Source organism: Quercus robur, chromosome 7 (genome assembly GCF_932294415.1).
Source record: "Quercus robur chromosome 7, dhQueRobu3.1, whole genome shotgun sequence".
Classification (NCBI taxonomy): domain Eukaryota; kingdom Viridiplantae; phylum Streptophyta; class Magnoliopsida; order Fagales; family Fagaceae; genus Quercus; species Quercus robur.
The window spans coordinates 17,514,729-17,537,403 of record NC_065540.1 but is presented as its reverse complement, the minus strand read 5'-3'; the positions used below and the strand labels follow the sequence as shown (position 1 = coordinate 17,537,403).

At 35.9% G+C, this 22,675-nt stretch overlaps 1 protein-coding gene across 1 annotated transcript; it reads left to right on the top strand.

Moving 5' to 3' along the window:
• Positions 1-18,224: 18,224 nt before the first annotated feature.
• On the top strand, positions 18,225-20,526 carry LOC126692563 (WRKY DNA-binding transcription factor 70-like). Its single transcript, XM_050388201.1, has 3 exons — positions 18,225-18,693; positions 19,110-19,214; positions 19,704-20,526. The coding sequence occupies exons 1-3, from the start codon at positions 18,347-18,349 to the stop codon at positions 20,194-20,196; spliced, it is 945 nt and encodes a 314-aa protein (XP_050244158.1). The 5' UTR covers positions 18,225-18,346; the 3' UTR covers positions 20,197-20,526.
• Positions 20,527-22,675: the final 2,149 nt, after the last annotated feature.

The following is a 22,675-nucleotide window of genomic DNA, read 5'->3' as shown; positions in this document are numbered from 1 at the left end:
TGTCAACCCCCATTGCGCGAACGGCCACGGGCTGCTGACGGGGTTCAGACGACCTACTGGCTGGTGGATCAAAGAGGCGTGCTTTTGACACTGTTCGCACCTTCGAACATATTCGGCTACATCCTTCTGCATCTGTGGCCACCAAAACCCCTGGGTCATCGCTCTATGCGCTAAAGATCGTCCCCCAACATGGCCGCCACACATTCCGTCATGTAGCTCGGTCAGAAGTTCGCTTACTTTCTCGGGATGTAAGCATAAAAGGTAAGGGCCTGCGAAAGACTTTCGGTACAGTTTGTGATCCGAAGACAACCAGTACCGGGGAGCTACCTGACGAATCTTTTTGGCCTCGTCTTCATTATCCGGAACTTTATCCTCGGCAAGGAAGTCTATGATCGGGTTCATCTAGCACGGATTGGCCATAGTTACCTTGGCAACCTCCACTCTGGCTTGGTCGTGAATACTCTTCACACTGATGCTTGGCTCCCTTATAAGCTCTACTTTGACTAGCCGTGGCATATCCTCGGTAGCGGATGACGCTAACGTGGCTAGTGAGTCGGCGTGTTTGTTTTGTGACCGACCTACCTGGGCCACCTTTACCGTTCCGAATTGACCGATAATCTGCTTAGCTGCACTTAGATAGGCCTTCATCCGAGAGTCCCGAGCTTCGAAGCTTCCTATGATTTGATAAACAACCAGCCGAGAGTCTGAATAAATCTCAACATCTTTTGCGCCCAGATGCAATACGGCCCTCAAACCGGCCAGTAGGGCCTCGTACTCGGCTTCGTTGTTGGAGGCTTTAAAGCCCCGGCCCCCATAGCATTAGAAGCACCGTCCACAAATACCTTCCATGGGCGAATTTCTGCATTACAGAGATTACCTTCTTGTTGTTCTTAGGTGTGAATTCTGTGATGAAATCTGCAAGAACTTGTCCCTTCACCGAGCTTCTCGGTCGGTACCTTATGTCGAATGAACCCAACCGAGTCCTGCATTTTGCAATTCAGCCCGTGAAGTCTTATCTCTTTAACAGTGACTGCAATGGATACTCGGTGAGGATGAACACTGTATGAGCCTGAAAGTAATGTGGTAACTTCCTAGTGGCGTGTACTAGGGCTAAAACTAACTTCTCCAGGGGCAGGTACCTTGTCTCGGCATCTACTTAGATTTTGCTTATGTAATATACTGGCATCTATACTCCTTGGTCCCTTAGTAACATAGCACTTACGGCATGGTCGGTGACCGAGAGGTACATAAACAAATCCTCCCCGAGCTCCGGGGCCGTCAACATTAGCGCCTTTGCCAAGTATTCCTTCAGCTCTCGAAAAGCCTCATCACATCCCTTGTCCCAATGAAACCCCTTCCATTTCTTCAGAAGTTGATAAAATGGTCGGCAGCGATCGGCGAATTTGGAGATGAATCGGTTTAGGGCGGCTAACATCCTGGTAAGCACTTGCACTTCCTTGGGATTGCTTGGTGGTCTGAGACGGTTCACAGCCTCTATTTGGTCGGGGTTGGCCTCTATCCCCCGAGTAGAGATCAGATAACCCAGGAACTTGCCAGCCCCCACACCGAAAGTGCACTTCTCAGCGTTCAGGCGCAATTTATGCGGTCAGAGTATCTCAGATACTCCTCGGAGGTCTTCCGTATGTTGTGACTCTTTTCTGCTTTTTACCACCATGTCGTCAATGTATACTTCAACCGTGTACCCAATTTTTTCTTGGAACATCCTCGTCATCATCCGCTGGTACATGGCTTAGGCGTTCTTCAATTCGAACGACATGACCTCGTAGTGATAGTTTGCACTCGGGGAGATAAATGCTGTCTTTTCTCGATCCTCGGGCGCCAAGGCAATCTGGTGGTAACCCTGGAAAGCATCCAAGAAGTTCATCCTCAGGTGCCCATACGTGGCGTCTACTAGTTGGTCAATCTTGGGCATTAGGAATGGATCCTTGGGACACGCCTTGTTCAAGTCTGTAAAGTCCACACAAACTCTCCATTTACCATTCTTTTTCTTTACTACCACTGTATTCGCTAGCTATTCCGGGAAGAATATTTCTTTTATCACTCCGGCTTCCTTTAGCCGTTGGACCTCCAAGTTCACTGCGTCAACATGTTCCTTTGATGCTCTTCTCGGTTTTTGCTTTTTCGGGAGAAATGATGGGTCTACGTTAAGTTTGTGGACAATGAACTTGGGATCTACGCCGGCACTTCATACGGACTCCAGGCAAAAACGTCTACGTTCTGCAAAAGGAACAACAACAATCTCTACCTTTTCTTGGTCATTCATGCTTGTACCTATCTGGAAATATCTGTCAGTATTTGGTAAAATTCTAACCTTCAATACCTCCTCGGCAACGGCCGCCCCCGTTTCCCCTCGGGGCTTCTGTAATTGCTATAAAGTTTCTTTATCGGTCTGCTCCGCTTGTCCGAGCTGTTCACTTTTCCACATGACCGCAGCGACAAGACATTGCCTCGCCACTCGTTGGTTTCCTCTCACCTCGGCGACTCCATACTCAGTGGGAAATTTTACTTTCACGTGGAGGGTGGACGGAACAGCCTTCATTGTGTGAGTCCACGGCCTCCCCAGGATTGCAGTATACGGTGAGAATGATCGGACTACTATGAAGGTCACTATAACTTCCTTGCCTTCCATGTCCACCGAGAGAGAGATTTGTCCCTCGAGAATCACGACTCTCCCGTCAAATGAGACCAGCGGTGTGTTGTATTTCGCCAAATCCTGACTTTTTAATCTGAGCCCTTCGAACAGGTCTGGATACATGACGTCAGCCCCACTTCCTTGGTCTATCATCACCCTCTTCACCAGGAACCCATTTATCCGAGCTGTTACTACCAACGCATCATCATGAGGTTGGACCGTCCCTTCCAAATCCTCTTCTCCGAACGAGATGGTCAGCTGTTCAACTTTCTTCTTCTTCTGGGCTGAATCTCTTTCCGTGCAAGCCACTGTCAATACCCTTTTAGCTACTGTTGTACCTCTTGGTGCAGCGTGGATGACTTTGATCACCCCCAGTGGTGGCGGGAAGGGGTTCCTTTTCTGTTGAACACCCTGGCCGAATTCTCGGTCAGTGGAGTCTACTACAAACTCTTTCAGGTACCCTGCTTTTACTAGCTGCCCGAGATGATCTTTTAATACTCGACACTGCTCGGTGGTGTGCCCTTTGTCTCTATGGTATGTGCAATACAGGTTTTGGTTCCTCCGAGATGGGTCACCCCCCATTTTGTTTGGCCACCTAAAGAATGATTCGTTCTTGATCCGATCTAAGATTTTGTGCACGGGCTCTTCGAACGCCACATTAACCCCTTCAATTTGCACATCTGGTTCCTACATCCTGAAGTCTTTTTTTGGCCTTGCCTGCATAACGCCTTGCCGAGATCTCCCGAGTAACGGAGCTTTCCCCCTATTTTGCAGCCGATCATCCTCCAAGCGTTTGTACTCCTCAATGCATCTCATAAGTTGCCTCATATCCTTGGAAGGTCTTTTCGTTAATGACTCCCGTAATTCAGAATCTTCGGGGAGCCCCATCCTGAAGGTGCTTGTCGCAACCTTTTGATTTCCTCCACCAATCTCGTTGTAGAGTTCCCAGTACCGGCTGGCATAACTCTGAAGGGTTTTTTCGACCTTCATCTTTATGGAAAGTAGTGCGTCCACCGGTTGTGGCACTCGGTTGCATGTCACGAATCTACTGCCGAACTCTTGAATCAACTTGGCGAAGCTACGAATGGAGCCTTTTCGTAACCCATTGAACCATCTCAGGGCCGTTGAGCCGAGACTGGAGGGGAATACCTTACACATCAACGCATTATTGTGTGCATGCAAGGACATCATGTGGATGTAATGACTGACATGCTTCACAGGGTTCGTCTTCCCATCGTAGGAATTGAATGGCGGTCGTGTAAATCTACTTGGCATAGGGGCCTGTTTAGCTCATGGCGTCCATGGTAGCATTGTGGGGCAGCCGTTCCTCCGGCGAGTCCGACCCTCGGTCATCGTACCCATGCGACCGTGAACGGTCCCGGTGATGACGTGTCTCTCAAGAGTGCCGGCGTGATTCTTGAGAGCGTGATCGGTTTTGGAATCGTTGTGTATCGGATTGACTGGAGCCCTCCTCGCCCCAATTTCTCCTTTGCCGTCGGTTGCGATCCCTTTCTCAGCGTCGACCCCTTGCTTCCAGTTCTAGATCCATTACCTATCTGCGCAACCGCTCCAGCTCTCGGTCTCTATTGTCGTACTGCCTATGCACCGAGACACCCGAAACCGTTTGGCGGGTCTGATCCGACCCTTCTCCTGATCCAAACCTTTCCTCTCCTCTGGGGTGCTCCCTATCCTCACGCCGTTTCTGCCTTTTCTCCCTCCATGTCGATCCCCGAGAAGATCCTATGGAACTGCTTGGTGCATGCCCTCCTGAACGCTTCTCGGACATTTCCCTTGTTTGAGTTTCAGTTGAACCACAGCTTCGTAGGAGAGCCCCACGGTGGGCTCCAATTATGCGTGCCAGAAATGAGACTATTGTGCTTGAACTCACTTGGGCTCACAATTTATTTGTAGAGTGGGCTTCAAGATTTCCTACTTTGAGTCGATCTCGGCATAAAGACTCAAAGTAATATTCCTCCTCTCTACCTCAACGACTGTTTTTTCTCCTCCCCCTTTCGAACCCCCGCCTCTTCCCAAACTTCTGCTATTTATAGCTTAGGTTAGTGGGGAGATTATGATTACAGCCACCGCTAGTGCAATTGAAGGTCCAATATTATCCATTTTAAGTGGGTGTTTAGGTGAGAGTGGGATGCAACAATTATGGCCTTGGAACTTGGTTCCAGCTTAGTTGATGGTGCTCGGTAATGCTGTTCCCAAGCATTTCGTGATTTGCCCGGACAGGGTTCATATGTTTGTTCGGGAACGTTTATGCCGAACACTTCTCAGGATCCGAGGCCCAAAACTTGTTTTACATGAAGGAAGTTTCAAGAAGGGCTCAGGGCAATGGGGTTGTTCCATTGGGCCTGGGCCCACGGTCTATATGGGTCTTGGGATCTCGGTGTCGTACAAAATCCATATAATTCTTATTTAATTTTAATTTGATTACAATCCAAATTCTTTATCTAATCCATTATAAGACTACTGGGATCTAGATAATTGCCTTGGCTAACTCAAGCACTTCTAGATCATATATCAAATAAGGTTTGTCATGTTGTTATGATTTTTTTTTTTTTTTGATAATCTGCCATTTCATTAGATTAATTAGAACAACAGGAGGTACAAACATCTTGCCTACAAGCTTTCAAGATAGGGGGAGGCAAATTACAGTTATTGCACAAGAAACATAATTTAAGTGCAATAGCATATTTAGCAGCTGAATTGGCTGCTAAGTTTAGAGATCTCTTTAATTAGCAAAACTCATAATTATCAAAAGATACACTCATGTCAACAGCATCACGAATGATGGAGGAGATGGACCAATTTACTGGTTCTTCTGCTTTGGACCAGGCATCAGAACATATTTTTGAATCCCTCTCCACAATGATGTTGCACCAATTTTCAGCGGTAGCCAAGCTTAGAGCCCACAGAATTGCAGTTACTTCAGCTTGAGTAGGAGTGCATAAATCATGAATTTTAGCCCATACCTTTAACACCTCTCTGAACTCATTTCTTGCTACCACAGCTAAGAAGGTGAAAGCTTGTGACACAACATCATCCACATTTAGTTTTATATAGTTTTTAGGAGGGGGAATCCATGAAGTCAATTCCTCTCTCCTATCATTGTCCTGCTCATGGTCCAAAGCATTAAGGTATTCCTTTACTCTATTTTCTATATTGTATATGGTAAAAATGATGTTCACCTCACTGCCATTACGCCAAACCTGATTCTTGAGATGCCATATAGCCTCCATAGTGACTGCCATTTGAAGTGTACTAAGCTCATCCAAGTTCAAAATCACTTTGAAGATGTCCTCATTTGATGCAATATTCATTTTATCAGTTCTTATGCCCTAACTGCAGCCAAACCAGATGGCGTTTACTACTTGGTAATGAAAGAATAGATGAGTTGCTATTTCAGGTTCTTTGCCCCAAAACACATAGTTTGGATCAGATGTCCCTATTCTTATTGCCAATTTGTTTTTGGTTGGTAACACATTGGACCAAATTCTCCATAGTAACATTTTGATTCTGTCATGAGCTTTGATCTTCCATATTTTTTGCCATTGCACTATGGAACTTCCACAAGAAGTGTCTTGGTTAGCCTTATATGTAGATTTCACGGAAAATGCCCCTTTGCTGTTCGGAACCCAGATTAGCTTATCAACTTTACCCCTCAAAGGAATATGTATTTTTTGGATGGCTTCAACTGACTCAAAATTAAATAGCTTATTTAGCAGAGATAGATTCCTGCAATGATCCTCGATAGATATCAAGTTAGACACCATCAAAGGGTTTCCTTGAATTGAGTCATCCTTTGGATTTGGTTTAAACCCATCTAGCCAAGGGTCCACCCATACGTTAATGGAAGCACAATTTCCAACAAGGTAACAAGCTCCCTTAGCAATAAGGGGTTTGGTTTTCTCAATTGCTTTCCAAATTGGGGAAGCATTTTTGAAAGTTCACTTTGAACCCAATTCTCTCTGACCTTGTATTTGTTTCTTAGTAAGTTCATACACAAGCTGTCCCTTTTTGAGGCAATCATCCAAGCAAGTTAAGCCAATAGAGCTTTATTAAAATCCTTTCTCTTTCTGAATCCCATCCCTCCAGTTCCTTTAGGTAGACATAGTTTTTCCCAAGCCAACCAAGCCAAATAACTTCGATTTGGGTTTTTTGGATTCCACCAAAATTTTCTAGTCAGAGCATCTAACTTATCACACACCTTAGTAGAGATGTCAAAAGTAGACATTGTGTATGTAGGTAAAGCTTGAGCCATTGTTTTAATTAGAGTGGATCTTCCCGCCCATGATAAAGTCTTACTTCTCTACCCTTTCAGTTTGGCTTCCAACCTCTCTTGTAAGAACTTAAAGTCATTTGCTAGAGCCTTGGTAAGAAATAAAGGAACCCCCAAGTCAACAAAGTCTGTTTTAAGACTTTTCATCTATAGAATATGCTTTATGCCCCAGCAAGTTTGCTGGTGGGTGAGTTTGGAGAATATAATCCGTGATTTTACTCTGTTAAGCAATTGTCCAGACCACCTACAATATTTTTCCAAGCATTCATTGATGGCATTAGCTTCCCTCCTACATGCCTTTGAGAATAGAACAATATCATCCGCATACATTACATGTGTGATGGGAGTGCTGCCAATACTAGCCTTAACCCCACTAATATTCTTCTCCATAAATTCCTTCTCTAAGATTCTTGAAAAAACTTCTTGGCATAGTATGAATAGGTAAGGGGATAGCAGGTCCCCCTGCCTTAACCCTCTTTTAGGTCTAAATTGCCCTATCTTTCCCCCATTTATTAGTAACTCAAAGGACACTGTTGATACACATTCAAGGATCCATTTCACAAATTTTTCATCAAACCCAAAGTTCTTGAGTACTACTTGGAGGAAGTTCCAATTCACTCTATCATAAGCCTTTTGAAGATCAATTTTGACATCCATTAATCTAGATTTTTCTTTTCTTGTCTTAAAACTATGCAGCATTTCTTGAACAATAATTTGGTTTTCGGCAATCCACCTTCTCGGAATAAATGTAGCTTGTGTGGGAGAGATAAGCTTATGCATTGTTGATATATAAGCTTATGAATTCACTCTATCATAAGCTTATGAATTCGATCTATTGTTGATATATAATAACACAAAAAAGTACTTGATGAACGGTATTTGGTAATTTGAACAAAAAGTTAAAGAAGATAATATTCAATTGTGGTTTCACCATTCCCAAAAGGAAGTAAGACTCTAATTCAATTATAATTGAATGATCAATTATCGGTTTAAGTTTAAGTAAGATTGTAATTCTATTTATTCTTATCGACTTATTTGGATAAAGTAACAATAAATATTGTATCAATTTTTTTACGAAGTAACAATTTTACTTTTAGCCTAATTTAAACATTAATTGTTATTTTTTGGTGTGGATAAAGTATCAAATGATAGCTAATATGTATTAACATTAACGTAAACTTAATTAAAAAAATATAATTTGGGTCAAAACAAAAAAAATAGGATAAAGTAACCCCAAAAAAAACTAATATATATATATATATATATTAAATAATTAAAAATTTTGCAAAAAAATAAATAACAAATTCAAATCCACATAAGTTTGAAGAAAAGCATACAAATTTTGTTTCATGATATTGACAAAAAATAACATACAAAAAAAAAAAAAAATCATCTTATGCATTCTAAAAACAAACATATTTATTTTGTATATATATATATATATATGTGGGGGCCAATTAATCAATAATTATTAAAGCCGTGTTAACTGGGCCTGTGGCGCATCCGAGGATGTTAAACTATCTGAGGAAGCCCACATAAGGTTATAAGGGGAACCAAATGAAAAGAGGAGTAGATATCACATGAGATGGGTCCAATATTCATCCGAGGACAAAATCCTTCTCGACAATATGTGTCCGAGGACGACCTGAACGCCGTATTGTCACAAACACACTTTGAAGCTACATTACCACGTGGGACATGAGGCCAAGGGTAAGAAAGAAAAGGTAAACAAATATCTTTAACAACTGCTGCCTTCGCATTAATTGCCTCTTAACCAACTCTCTGGCCGCATTAATGTGGAGGTGATGCCTGAACAGTGATGAAGTAGCCTTACAGCTGTTGGTTGAAGGTTCCAGGAAGTATTGGATGGGACAGGAAGTGATCCCCCGAATCCAACTTACACGTGTGTGGTGAAGATGACACCAAGATGGCAATATATAACATGGAAGAATGCAATGAGGAGGGGGATCGGAACTTTTAAACAATTGATGCTTAGAAGAAAATCTTACGAAATAAAGAGCTTAGCTTGTTTCAAGGATAAATTGATAGTAATATTGGTATTAATCCATCTAGAAACATTGAGTTTAATCGTTTTTCTTTTAGAGTTAATCTAGTTCTTTTATATCCACGCTTTACAAATTTATTGTTTGAGCCTTTAGCGTTTGAACCCAATATGAGTCTGGAATCAATACAAGTCAAGTCCTTACAATATATATGCATTTCATAATACCTTAGTTAACTTAAAAGTAAAATATTTTCTATTTTTATTATCTATTCTATTATTTAATTTTATGTAAATTAATAAAAAAATTATTTACTTATGAATTTTGATTAAGCCGTGCATCGCACGGGCATAATGCTAGTAAAACCAATAAAAGTATTTTAATAAGCATGGTTTGTTGATTATCTAATGTATAAACCTAACATTTCCCAAACCCTAATGAATTTAAAATTTTGAACTTAAAAACTTTTTTTTTAATCTCAATTTCTTAACTATTAGAGTTGGGTTGGATCTAAAAACCATATATACCTTAACCAATAACGAAAAGAAAAGAACTACAAAAACACAAAAAAAAAAAAGGAGTTTCCTTACACCTTTCAAATTTCAATTCAATCTAACTGTCTATTCGATTACTTTTCTTTTTAATAAATCTAGATACATAATTTTTTTAATATATAACTGTACAAGTGACAAATTATAAATAGTAGACAATAAAATGACAGACTCATATGAAAATTAATGACAACTTTATAGATTATGAAAATTTTGTAAGTAGTAATGTTTTTGCAACAAATCCTAGTTGGTAAATTATTACTGGTTTTAATTTGAAGTCACCATTGAAATTACCATTTTATTTACCAGTAATAACTTAACGCTTAAAATTTATTGTGAAAGTATAAACATAACATTTCTGTTCTCCACCTAATCTCAACTACCCAAATGAAATTCTACAGAAGAATTTGTTGACTAGAATCAAGTCTGTACATATCAAAACGTGCTAAAATGTGTTGAGTAGTTCTAGATTTTTAATACCACAAATTATTTTACAATTTTTTTGTCATAATTTTAATGTGGTAGACTCTGAATCGTTAATTATTATTTTCACATGAATCTATTATTATTATTTTTTCACTAATCACATTATACTACATCACAGTTTGTAGCAAGAAGTTATGAAATTTTTTGTAATTTTCCAAATATTATTCCACATCACCGGTGTGTGAATGGTATCTTGTGTTCAAACTTGGCCACCTAGCATTCTTCCTATTAAGGTATTGATCTTTTATTCATCGATCCCAATGAATTTGATCTCTAATAATAATGACAAATGATCTGTATTAGTTAGGATAACAACTCCCCCAGAAAGTGGCTTCCCATAATAATTGGATGAATGTAAATTATGTCAAACTACCATTGATAATTATCTAGTACGATGCTCCTCGAGATGAGAAAAGTCCCAGCAATTCCTTCAACTGTTTTCATGAAATAAGAAATATGTTAAACGTGTTAAGAAGCTATAGTAGATAGATAGATGGACATGGTAGACCCCATTTTTTTAATGCTGGGCTGGTTATAGACTTATAGCTATAAATATGTATTGATGAGTCTATTCGATATCATTAATTTCTCCTCATATTATGACAACCAGCCATGTTATTTTCACTTTTTTCATTTATTTGGATGAATTTATTTCCCAGTAGAATCCAATTACAGGATATATTTTGATAATTCAAGTTAATTGTATCCTCTTTTTTTGTAAAAATTATCTTGCGACACAACATTCTGGTGCTTTCATGCTCAATGCAAGTTAATTGAAAATGTACTTGTGACCATACTAGAATATCTTTACGGTTATATTTGGTTTGAAAGTTAAAACATGCCAAAAATCTCTTTAAAACATAGTAAAAATTTTATGTTTTAATGATCATTTTATATACTAAAAAACAAAAGAAGAAGATTTTATCTGGGGGTAGAGCCATAAATTTTTGCTTGGGGTCGAGTTATGACATTAATATATTAGTCAAGACACCCTAACCACATATGTATACACTTTTTTTATTTAATAAGTTATATACACACAAAAAAGAAGCCTAGTATTTTCTATCAAAATGATGTTTGTATCAAATTGTATACCAAAGCATGTAAAAATATTTCAACTGAACTAATGAAATTTTTTAAAATATGAATGATCCAAAACTAGGAGAAACAAGTTTGGTTCCAAGCATGTTTGGAGCTCTCTTCCTCTAACCTAGTTGCGGAGCAAAGATTTCAATTTAGGAGGGACAAGAATAATTAACGGACAAGAGAAAAAGTAAAAAAAAAAAATATATATATATATATATATATACTAATGACATTGTCATACAAAATCTAATATAAATGTAAACTTAATTTATTTTTCATACCTAGTATAATTTATTCAATCACTCTGGACAATAATAATCAATTCATAGTGAATAACTTTCTCCAAAAAAAAAAAAAAAATCATAGTTAATAACAATTCAAAAAAATCATGGTTACTAACAATCAAATTAAGATATCAATCTAAACACAAAGTTTAAACATAAAATTTAATTCCTTAAATTTAGAACATAAGTCAATGTAACAAGTATTAAGAATAGAGTGACATACCTACAAAGTTGTACGTGTATCTCAAAATCTTGAAACTTTTATAAAATTATGTAGAATCCAACCTTTGTATATACTTAAATTTTGGATTTATACAAAAATAAAAAAATTTAGGCTTTATTTAATAGAGTTATTAAATAATTTATTTTCTATTTTTAAATAATATTACACATATTTTTACTCATATGTTTTTAAAATATTACAAATACCATTATTAACAAATGCTAAGAATATAAATGGATTCTTAATTTTTTTTTTTTAATTATTATTTTGTGGGACCCGTCCATTCTCCTTAATTGAATTCGTTGGATTGCCGTGAGAAACCATTGAAAGCATAATAAAAAATTGGGTTTTAAATGGGACCCACTCAATAGTCATTATTTATTACCTTTGTATGGAAAAAGATTGAAAATGGAGCTCTTTGTCATTTTGTGTAGAGTACATAATGTCTTTCCTTATTTATTTATTTATTGTTTGGTAGGATAATGTCTTTCCTTATTAGCGTCAAGGTCTGCTGGACCACAGTACCATCAACCATGTGAATTTTTGAGGTCCCTCTTCCCCTGGTATCACCAGGCAATTAAAAACACATTTTATATAGTTTTAGTTACTATATATATATGTATATTTTTTTTTTCGACTGAATGATTTGTTTAATCGGGACATAATGAACTGAAAAAGATAGATTCAAACATATTTGATGCAAAACTTTGTAAAAAATTTAACAGATATAAGAGTACATTTTATAATAAAAAATGAAATTGAGAAAAATAAAATATTGACTTTATAACAATTAGACCAATTACTTTTTTAAGAGTATCATTGGACTAACTTAAATATTTGGAGAGCCAACCTTTATTTTTGTGAGCTAAAATTTTAAATTTAAAAATAATTTATATATAATAAAGATTTTTTTTTTTATTTTAAATTTTGGGAGGCCATGGTCCCTCACCTATGTGTGTAACTCCGCCTCTGATTTTATCGCACTATGGTCTATGCTAACATGCTCTCCCTCGCTCAAGGTGAATCTTGCGCTAATTTTAACTTGGAAAGAAAACTTAACAGCGTAGTACAATTTAGCCCTCCCCCGCCACCCCCCCAAAAAAAAAAAAAAAAAAAAAAAACTAAACAACGTAGTACAAAAAGACACAAATATCGTTTTTCTTAAAAAAAAGAAAAAGAAAAGAAAACCTACACAACTTATAAAAAATAGAATATCCTCTACTTTTTTTCAAAGGAAGAAAAATAAAATATCCTCTTAGTTTGGTAGATCCTTGAGGGACAAAGATTAAAGAAAACTCTATTGAGCCAGCCACATTAAGGCGCATGCGCCTTACACTGGCTTTCCTAATAACTTTTTTTTCCCCCAACATGTTTCAAAAACTTATTAAAATCTGCAAAATCTGTTAATATTAATAGTGTCTTCTCCAATAAAATTAAACCAAACCCACGTTCTTCCAAATTCATTCAAAATCAGTCTGACTTTTCGTTCCTCGTACGGCGCTCTATCTAAATATGTCCTTCTTTTGTCTTATTTTTTTTATTTTTAAAAGTAAGGACCCGATTCAATTCATATCTCATACAACCCTATAAAATAGATGTCTCACTATCTATAGATCTTACACACCTGTGAGACCTATATGCTATAAGATATATATGTATTTATTATCTGATTTAAAGCACATGCAACAGATAATTTTTCTAACCCAAAGGTCTTTTCATACCACATAATTATCTCTTGTATAAGCTGTAACAACTGTGTCGAGTGCCCTTCTTATAGAATGTGTGCCCCACATACTATAAGATTTTTATCATAATCATGTGTAAAGCGAATGCAAGAGATAAGTTTTCCAAGCCAAAGGCCTCTTCATGCCAAAATGATCTCGTGTAGTTTACGAGAGCTGTATAAAGTGCTCTTCTCAAAGAATGTATTACGATTTTTATGTGGGGGCGGAGTCATAAATTTTTGTTTGGATCGAGTTGTGACATTAATATATTAATCAAAACACTCTAACCACATATGTATACACTTTTTTTATTTAATAAGTTATATATATATACAAAAAAGAAGCTTAGTATTTTCTATCAAAATGATGTTTATATTTATCTCAAAAAAAAAAAAAATGATGTTTATATCAAATTGTATATCAAAGTGTGTAAAAATATTTCAGTTGAACTAATGAAAATTTTTAAAATATGAATGATCCAAACCTAGGAGGAACAAGTTTGGTTTCAAATATGTTTGAAACTCTCTTCGTCTAACCTAGTTGTGGTCCTATGGAGCAAAGATTTCAATTTGGGGGGGAGGGGGGGGGGGGGGCAAGAATAATTAACGGACAAGAGAAAAAGTATATATATATATATTTATATACTAATGACATTGTCATACAAAATCTAATATAAATGTAAACTTAATTTATTTTTCTTATTTTTCATACCTAGTTTAATTTATTCAATCACTCTGGACATTAATAATCAATTCATAGTGAATAACTTAATTTCTCCCAAAAAAAAAAAAATCATAGTGAATAACGATTCAAAAAAAAAATCATAGTTAATAACAATCAAATATTTTTTGAGGAAAAATATAACCATCAAATTTTTTTTTTTGAGATAAATTTTCAACCTCTGGCGTCCGCTTCTGATGATAGTTTTTTATCATCAGATTAAGACACCAATCAGTTTTTGGTGCAGGTAGGTATTGAACCCCAAATCTCTTATACAACCATTAGAAATTTTACCAATTGAGTTAACTGGAACTTACAACAATCAAATTAAGATATCGATCTAAACACAAAGTTTAAACATAAAATTTAATTCCTTAAATTTAAAAAATAAGTCAATGTAACAAGCAATAAGAATAGAGTAACATAGCTACAAAGTTGTATGTATATCTCACCATCTTGAAACTTTTATAAAATTAAGTAGAATCTAACCTTAGAATACACTTAAATTTTGGATTTATACATTTTTTTTTTTTTTGTGGGACCCTTCCATTCTCCTTAATTGAATTCGTTGAATTGCCGTGAGAAACCATTGAAAGCATAATAAAAAATTGGGTTTTAAATGGGACCCACTCAATAGTCATTACTTATTACCTTTGTCTGGAAAGAGATTGAAAATGGAGCTGTTTTGTCATTTTGTGTGGAGTACATATAATGTCTCTCCTTATTGTCTTTCCTTATTAGCGTCATGGTCTGCTGGATCACAGTACTATGTGCCTATGTGGATTTTTGAGGAGGTCCCTCTTCCCCTGTATCGCCGTTGTGGCAATTAAAAACATATTTTATGTATAGTTCTAGTTACAAAATATACAAAATATAGGCATGCAATTTTGCGTGTGGCGTGTGAGTTTATCGAAAAAAGTTACAAAATATATATACATATATATATTTATATTTTTATGACGGAATGATTTGTTTAATCAGAATGTAATGAATTGAAAAAGATAGATTCAAACATATTTAAAGCAAAACTTTATAAAAAATTTAATAAATATAAGAGCACATTTTATAATAAAAAATAAAATTGAGAAAAATAAAATATTGGCTCTATAACAATTAGACCAATTACTTTTTTAAGAGTAGGGCATTTCAAGCAACTTTTGAGCATTTTAAATATACATACACATTTTTTCACCCACACATAATCAAAAACACTTAAACAATATTACTCAAATTTCACTACCAAACATCTTTGGAGAGCCAACTCTTATTTTTGTAAGCTGAATTTTCAAATTTAAAAATAATTTATATATAATAAAGATTTTTTTATAATAATTTATTTTTCAAAATTTTGGAAGGCCATGGCCCCTCACCTATGTGTGTGTAGCTCTGCCTCTGATTTTATCGCACTATGGTCTAAGCTAATATACTCTCCCTCCCACAAGGTGAATCTTGCGCTAACTTTAACTTGTAAGGACAACTAAACAGCATAGTACGATTTAGCCCCCCCCAAAAAAAAAAAAAAAAACTAAACAACACAACGTAGTACAAAAGACACAAATATCGTTTTTCTTTAAAAAAAAGAAAAAAGAAAAAGAAAAAAGAAAACCCACACACCTTATAAAAAAGAAAAATGCTAACGAGTATCCTTAGGACACTGGTTAATAATCCATTTAAAGAAAGTTTTTATAAAAAATGAAAAAAATGTAATTAATATTTTGACAACTTTTTTCATTTCTCATAAAAGTGATATCAAAACTATCATAAAATAGATTATTAATAAGTGCCCTTAGGGCACTCGTTAGCATGACCTTATAAAAAATGGAATATCTTCTATTTTTTTTTTTTTAAAGGAAGAAAAATAAAATATCCTCTTAGTTTGGTTTGGAAGATCCTTGAAGGACAAATATTAAAGAAGCCTCTATTGAGCCAGCCACATTAAGGCGCATGCACCTTACACTGGCTTTCCTAATAACTTTTTTTTCCCCAACATTTTTCAAACACTTATCAAAATCTCCAAAATCTGTTAATATTAATAATGTCTTCTCCAATAAAAACCAACCCCACGTTCTTCCAAATTCATTCAAAACCAGTCTGATTTTTCGTTCCTCGTACGACGCTCTCTCTCATATGTCTTTCTTTTGTCTTATTTATTTATTTATTTTTAAAAGTAAGGACCCGATTCAATTCATATCTCATACAACCCTATAAAATAGATGTCTCACTATCTATAGATCTTACACACTTGTGAGACCTATATGCTATAAGATATATATGTATTTATTATCTGACTTAAAGCAGATGCAACAGATAATTTTTCTAACCCAAAGGTCTCTTCATACCACATAATTATCTCTTGTACGTATAAGCTGTAACAACTGTGTCGAGTGCCCTTCTTATAGAATGTGTGCCCCACATACGATAAGATTTTTATCATAATCATGTGTAAAGCGCATGCAAGAGATAAGTTTTCCAAGCCAAAGGCCTCTTCATGCCAAATGATCTCGTGTAGTTTACGAGAGCTGTATAAAGTGCTCTTCTCAAAGAATGTATTACCCACATACGGACAAATTTATTTCATTATCGTATGTAGAGTGGCTAAAAGAGAAAAAAAATTTCAAACCAAAGGCCTAAATACCATAATTATCTCGTGTAGCCTATAACAGCTGTATAACGTGCTCTTATCACAAAATGTGTGCCAACATATGTATGAAACTCAGATTTTGGGAGGGAATATGATGCTCTCTAGTTGGGAGTTTATTTCACAAGAAAGTATCTTATTGATCTCATATGATTGTCAGACCCACACACTACAAGAAGATATGTATAGAACTCACATTTTGGGAGGAAATACAATCTTCTCCATTTGAAAGTCTAATTCATAGGAAGGTATCCTATGCACTACATATATGCATTATCCCTTACATCGTTTCATACGGTTGTGAGATCTACTACATACCATGAGAAGATATGCATGGAACTCATATTCCATAATGGGATATGATTCTCTCTATTCAAGAGACTATTTCACATTGAAAATTTTACTTTCTCATGAGAAGGTGCATATAGTATTATTAAAGCATAATTTATAATTTTCAATAAGATAACACATATACCATAGTAAATTTATAACATTTAATCTCTAATCAAAATTATTATAGGTAAAGCAAAATACAATCTCACACCTCCTCGTCCGCAATATGCCTACGACAACAAAATTTGCCCTAATTTAATGAAATGATCAATTGTAGCTAGAAATAAGTACTTTCATACTAACCAACTGTTTTTTTCTCGATTGTGCCAATGTCACGACAAAAATTGTGACACAAATATTTCTCTAAAATCTAAATGGGCTTACATGGGTCATATAGTTGCGATAAAAATTGTGACACAAAAATATGTTTTCAAAATTTAAAAGCCTATTTGGTACATATGTTAAATATATATTTTTAATTTTAAAATAATATTACATATATTCTCACACAATTTTTCATTCATATATTTTTAAAAAATACAAAAAATATTATTAAAATAACATTACCAAACGACTCTAAATTTTAGTGGTCCTATAGCTGCCATAGAAGATGTGCCCTACCCATGGGTTACACGGAGTACTATGAGCCTTTACTGCACACTATCTCTACCTATTGAATGCTTATCCAAAACAGAGACCCAGCGACCAAGGACTTCGAAGATCCAACCACCTAGTTATTGTCGTATTGCCAAAAACCCCATATTAGCCAACCTACTTGCCCTTATTCACCGAACCCATCTGCCTCACACTCACTACCATTCAAGGTTACAATCGTCATTTACTAAATTTAGTATTAACTTATAAAGACAAGGAAAATGGGGGTACCACTTGGGAATTAAATAAACATCGCTACCACGTGGCAAACAGCTAGTGATGCGTGACGTTGTGCCCCTGACGTCGTCTCGTGACGTCATGTTCACATTCGTAATCAACAACCACCATACCCCCACTCGCTCCCAAAGCAGGATTTTGTACTTTCGCCAAATCTGACCCTAGGTGGAGAACACGTGTACGGTTAGGATTAATTCAGGAATCACTGTGATTGAAATGCGCGTGGGCTTTACAAGCTGATTAACGTGAGGAATTTTCCTTTCTAGCTTCCTTTGATTTTCCTTGCACATGCTCTCTAATCTAAGGTGCTTTTCTTAACCCACATAAAAACCCTCTTGCCTTGCTTCACTTTGGCTTGTAAACAAAGGAGCTCAAACACAAGGGACTCAAAGCTCAAAAGACAGTCACATTACATACACACAAAACACAAAAGTCTCAAAACACACTGAAACTCACACACGCAACAATGGAGTGTACTTGGCCTGAGAGCATACCTTCTAGCAAGAAAACGGCGTCGGCAATAGAAGAGCTTGTTCAAGGCCGTGATATTGCAAATCAGCTCCGTTCTTTGCTTAATAAGTCAGCTGGAGACAACAACAAGGCAGCTCCAGCTGACGATCTTGTTCTGAAAATCTTGAAGTCCTTTACTAATAGCCTCTCGATATTGAACAACGCTGATTCTGATGAGGTGTCTCAAATTCAGGCCAATACCCATGTCACCAATTGGAATGGTGGCCCCAAGTCATCAGAATCTTCAGAAGAAACTTCCAGGAGTACAGCACACAAGGATCGGAGAGGCTGTTATAAGAGAAGGTAAAAAAATTTCTTTTACTCTATCACGACTGTAAGTTTTTATTATTTGTTTTTGTCTAATTGGCTTGGAAGTACTGTACTACCATATGAATCCTCTAGTTTACCAAAGGTAAAAAACAGATATAAAACTTTAGCATCAATAGTGATCTTATCTGTAAATGGTTAACAAGTAGGAGTAGGGACAGGTTTTCCTTTTTAATATGCTACTCTACAGCTAAGATCATGTGTTAAACTGTACTAATACTAGTAAATTGTAAGACAAAGAGGAAGTATAAGCTTTTGAAAGACTAGTATGCCCCTTGTTTCATTAACCGGATTAGCCATTTCTGGACTTTTTTATGGAATACTTGGGTTTTTGTATTGAAATCTTGTAACTCAATTTTTTCTAACAAAGTTATATGATTCCTTACTTGTAGGAAGACAGCTCAGTCGTGGACAAAAGAAACCCCTAGTCTGACAGATGACGGCTATGCGTGGAGAAAATATGGACAAAAAGTAATCCTTAATGCCAAATTCCCAAGGTATTTATTGTTTCATTTTTGATACATTCTATTTAATTTTCTCAAATCCCAAGTTCAGTAATCAGCAAAATCAGGCAAAAACTTTTTTTTTTCTTTTTTTTAACTCTACAAAAAAGAAAAATTTTGTTTCTGGCTTAAATATTGCCCAGTAAAAGAAACCGATCAGCATTTTGACATTATTAAACATTATAAAAAAAAAACTCTATTAATTTTCCGAAAATAATTGAGAAAAAGAACTGTTCCTTATTTATTTATTTTTTGGAGAAAAAGGTAAAGCTAGAATTTGTTAGTGACTAAAATCATGTTGGAATGCATCATAGTCCATTAATCTATTGAAGTTTTCTTAAACATGTATAGAAAGTATTGAGAAATGCTTTACTCTCTATACTCATTCCAAAAAGAAAAACAAAGCAATCAAACCCTTGATTTTCTTTTATAATTGTCTAATCAAAGCATAAAATTGATTCTATTGTGTGGGGTATGATGCAGGCATTACTATAGGTGCACTCATAAACATGATCAAGGGTGCCTAGCAACCAAACATGTGCAAAGAATCCATGATGATCCACCGAAGTATAGGAGCACATATATAGGCCATCACACATGCAGAAACAGAAACTTCCTAAAAGTCCCTGAATTGTTCTTGGATTCTTCCCCACCTAGTGACTCTTCCGTGCTACTAAGTTTTGACAAGTCCACTATCACCAACAAACAAGACAGCCCCTTTTTCACATCCTTCCAATCCTCCATAAAGCAGGAATACATGGAAGAGATTCTTAGTGATCATAATGATATTGCTCACATCCAATCATCATCGTCTGATTATCTCGTTTCCCCAGATCGAACTGTGGCATTTGAATCACTCGCCCACATGTCTGTCTTATCATCAACATTGGACTCTGACAATGGGGATGTGATTTCTGGGGATATGATGGGTTCGGTTGAATTTGGCGATGATTTTTTGATAGATGATTTTCCTTAGCAAGTTTGATGGACAATTCCAGCACGAGAACAAAGATAGAAGTCAATTGAGCTAGTAGAATAACAAAAATGTGAGCTTTGGAAGTTTAATGTAGAAAAACAGTTGGGAGACGAATCTTTGGAAGTTTGATGTAGAAAAACAAAAATGTGAGCTTAGTTTCTTGGAATATTTAGAGCTAGTAGCTTGTAGCTAGCAGCCTAGCTACTAGCTCTAACATGTGTGTATTTAAATTAACCTATGTTTTGGTAGCTTATTTGTTCAAAGATGCGTCCAAATGTAACTTTAAACAAATAAATTAGAGTTAGTTTTATTTGTTTAAACTTTATAATATTTTTCTATCCCACAAGCTCTCCAAAACATAAACCATAGTTCAATACACATGCAGTAACTCTTTTTATTATATGCCACATTTTGGTCTTCATCGTACTCATACTCGTTTCACTAGAAATATAAAACTAGTGAACTTATTATTGCAAAGTTGCAACTACTGTTATGTTATACAGGCCCTTTGATTCGCTTGTATCTGTATCCTGATAGTCCAAAAGAGAGATGGAAAAAAAGTAGTGTATGTGAAAAAGTGAAAGTGATGAACATGCTTAAAAGGCTATGGCTTTTCTTCTTGCTTATATTTCTTTCTGTCCTCTGTTCATTTGTTTGGCCGTACATATATCCAATTAAATGATTGAATTCAAAGGAATATAGGGTTTTATCATCTATGACAAAAGTAGGTTAAAGAAGAAAATAAAAGAAAGGAAGAGAAAAAATCTAGCTGGGTTCACTGAATATTATGATTTATGATACATGACAACCCGGTGGGCCATTGAAAGGACTACTACGTAGCCGTAGCAAGCAACTGTTTAACGTTAAACCAAAGATGATTGCGATGGCCAGTGGAAAATGGTAGCACAATGATACCCTTGTGTCGTTCGAAAGTGAAAGTGAATGTGAAAGGCTGTGTGTTTTTCCAGTAGTTGAATTTTTCTTTGTTGAAAATTTTAAGCCTATGGGAATGAGTTTTTGAATCTTCGGTGTTCAAAATTTTTAGGGCTAGATCTAAATACTTTTGTTTATTTTATTGTGTTCTCAACTGTTTAAGATATGGACTTGAAATCGAATATTGTCGTACATCTAGAAGAAACTAATTGATGTTTTGATATATATAATATTTAAATTTTATTGTGATAATTAAAGTTTTAATATCTTTTAATTCATATCCTTAAAAGGCGCATTAACAATAAATTTTATTGATTATTAATTTATATATAAAAGAAATTTATTGGTATTTCTTTCAATGAAATCTATTGATGTTTTAGTTTGCGATATTCAAGTCTTATAATGATAGTTAAAGATTTAACTATTAGTGATGGAATTTGTTGAGTAGAGAAACCAATAAATGCAATAATCAGTGATCAATGATGAGTTGGGTAGATTGAATCATCAAGATCATCTTGAAATTCTACCACATAAGTTAAAACGCACTTACAAACAATCTTAGGTTAGCATAATTTTCAAGGAAAGGCAAATAACCCAAAAGCCTTTTCCACCAAACTTGTTCTCAAGAATTATCCAAGAAGATTCCTAATCCTTCTCAATCAAAATTTAATAAACAACACAATTGGGCATTCCACTGAAAAAGAAAAAGAGAGAGGATATTATAGGGATCAAAGAAATTTGAGAAATAAAAATCTTTACAGGCACTTGAAAAGTGTAAAAATCATATACCGCAAGCCATCTTTGTGTGTGAAGGGTACCGATTATTTAGGGGTGAGTTTGGTGTCATTTTTAGCTTTTAGCTTTTAACTTTTATATACAGCTTTTTAAAAATCTCATTTTTTTCACTTTTTCAAAAATTTTCAAGGAACAAGTATACTTTAGCACACTTTTATAAAAAAGTTTTCAGCAAAAAACTAGATAAACTGTTCTTAAACTGTTCTCAGCTGGTAGTGTGGATAAAATGAGCTGGTCTGAAAATCCTAGAGGGAGCTTTGATCTCAAAAGCGCTTATCGACTGCAACTGGTAATGAGACTACTACCTTTGATGGAGATTGGATTTGGCAAGTCAAAATTCTTTCGAGAATTCAATTTTTTGTATGGAAATGTCTTCATCACAATCTAGGGGTTAAATTTTGCCTTAATGCTAGAGGGACCCTCTCTGCCCTCTCTGTCATAAAGAACCCGAAACTATCATTCATAGTCTTCGAGATTGTGACTTTATCAAAAAGGTTTGGGTTGTGTTGGGAATTTAGGCAACAAATTTGGGGATTTTCGAGCCCTCCCTTAATCTTTGGCTATTAGAGAATGCCAAATCTTCCACCATATATAGCCAGCATCAGATGCCTTGGAAATTCGTTTTTCTCTTCGCTATTTGGACAATATGGTAGAAGAGGAACCTGGTGGTCTTCCAAAATAAGCCTTTCACCCCAAACATTCAATCGAAGATCCTCCACAAAGCAATGGAGTTTATCCATTGTGCCTTAAA

Excerpts from the sequence above, each read along its gene's own strand:
- LOC126692563 (XM_050388201.1), top strand. The coding sequence starts at position 18,347 with ATGGAGTGTACTTGGCCTGAGAGCATACCTTCTAGCAAGAAAACGGCG. Across the intron at positions 18,694-19,109 it reads AGAGGCTGTTATAAGAGAAG|GAAGACAGCTCAGTCGTGGA; the intron begins GTAAAAAAATTT and ends CCTTACTTGTAG. Across the intron at positions 19,215-19,703 it reads CTTAATGCCAAATTCCCAAG|GCATTACTATAGGTGCACTC; the intron begins GTATTTATTGTT and ends GGTATGATGCAG.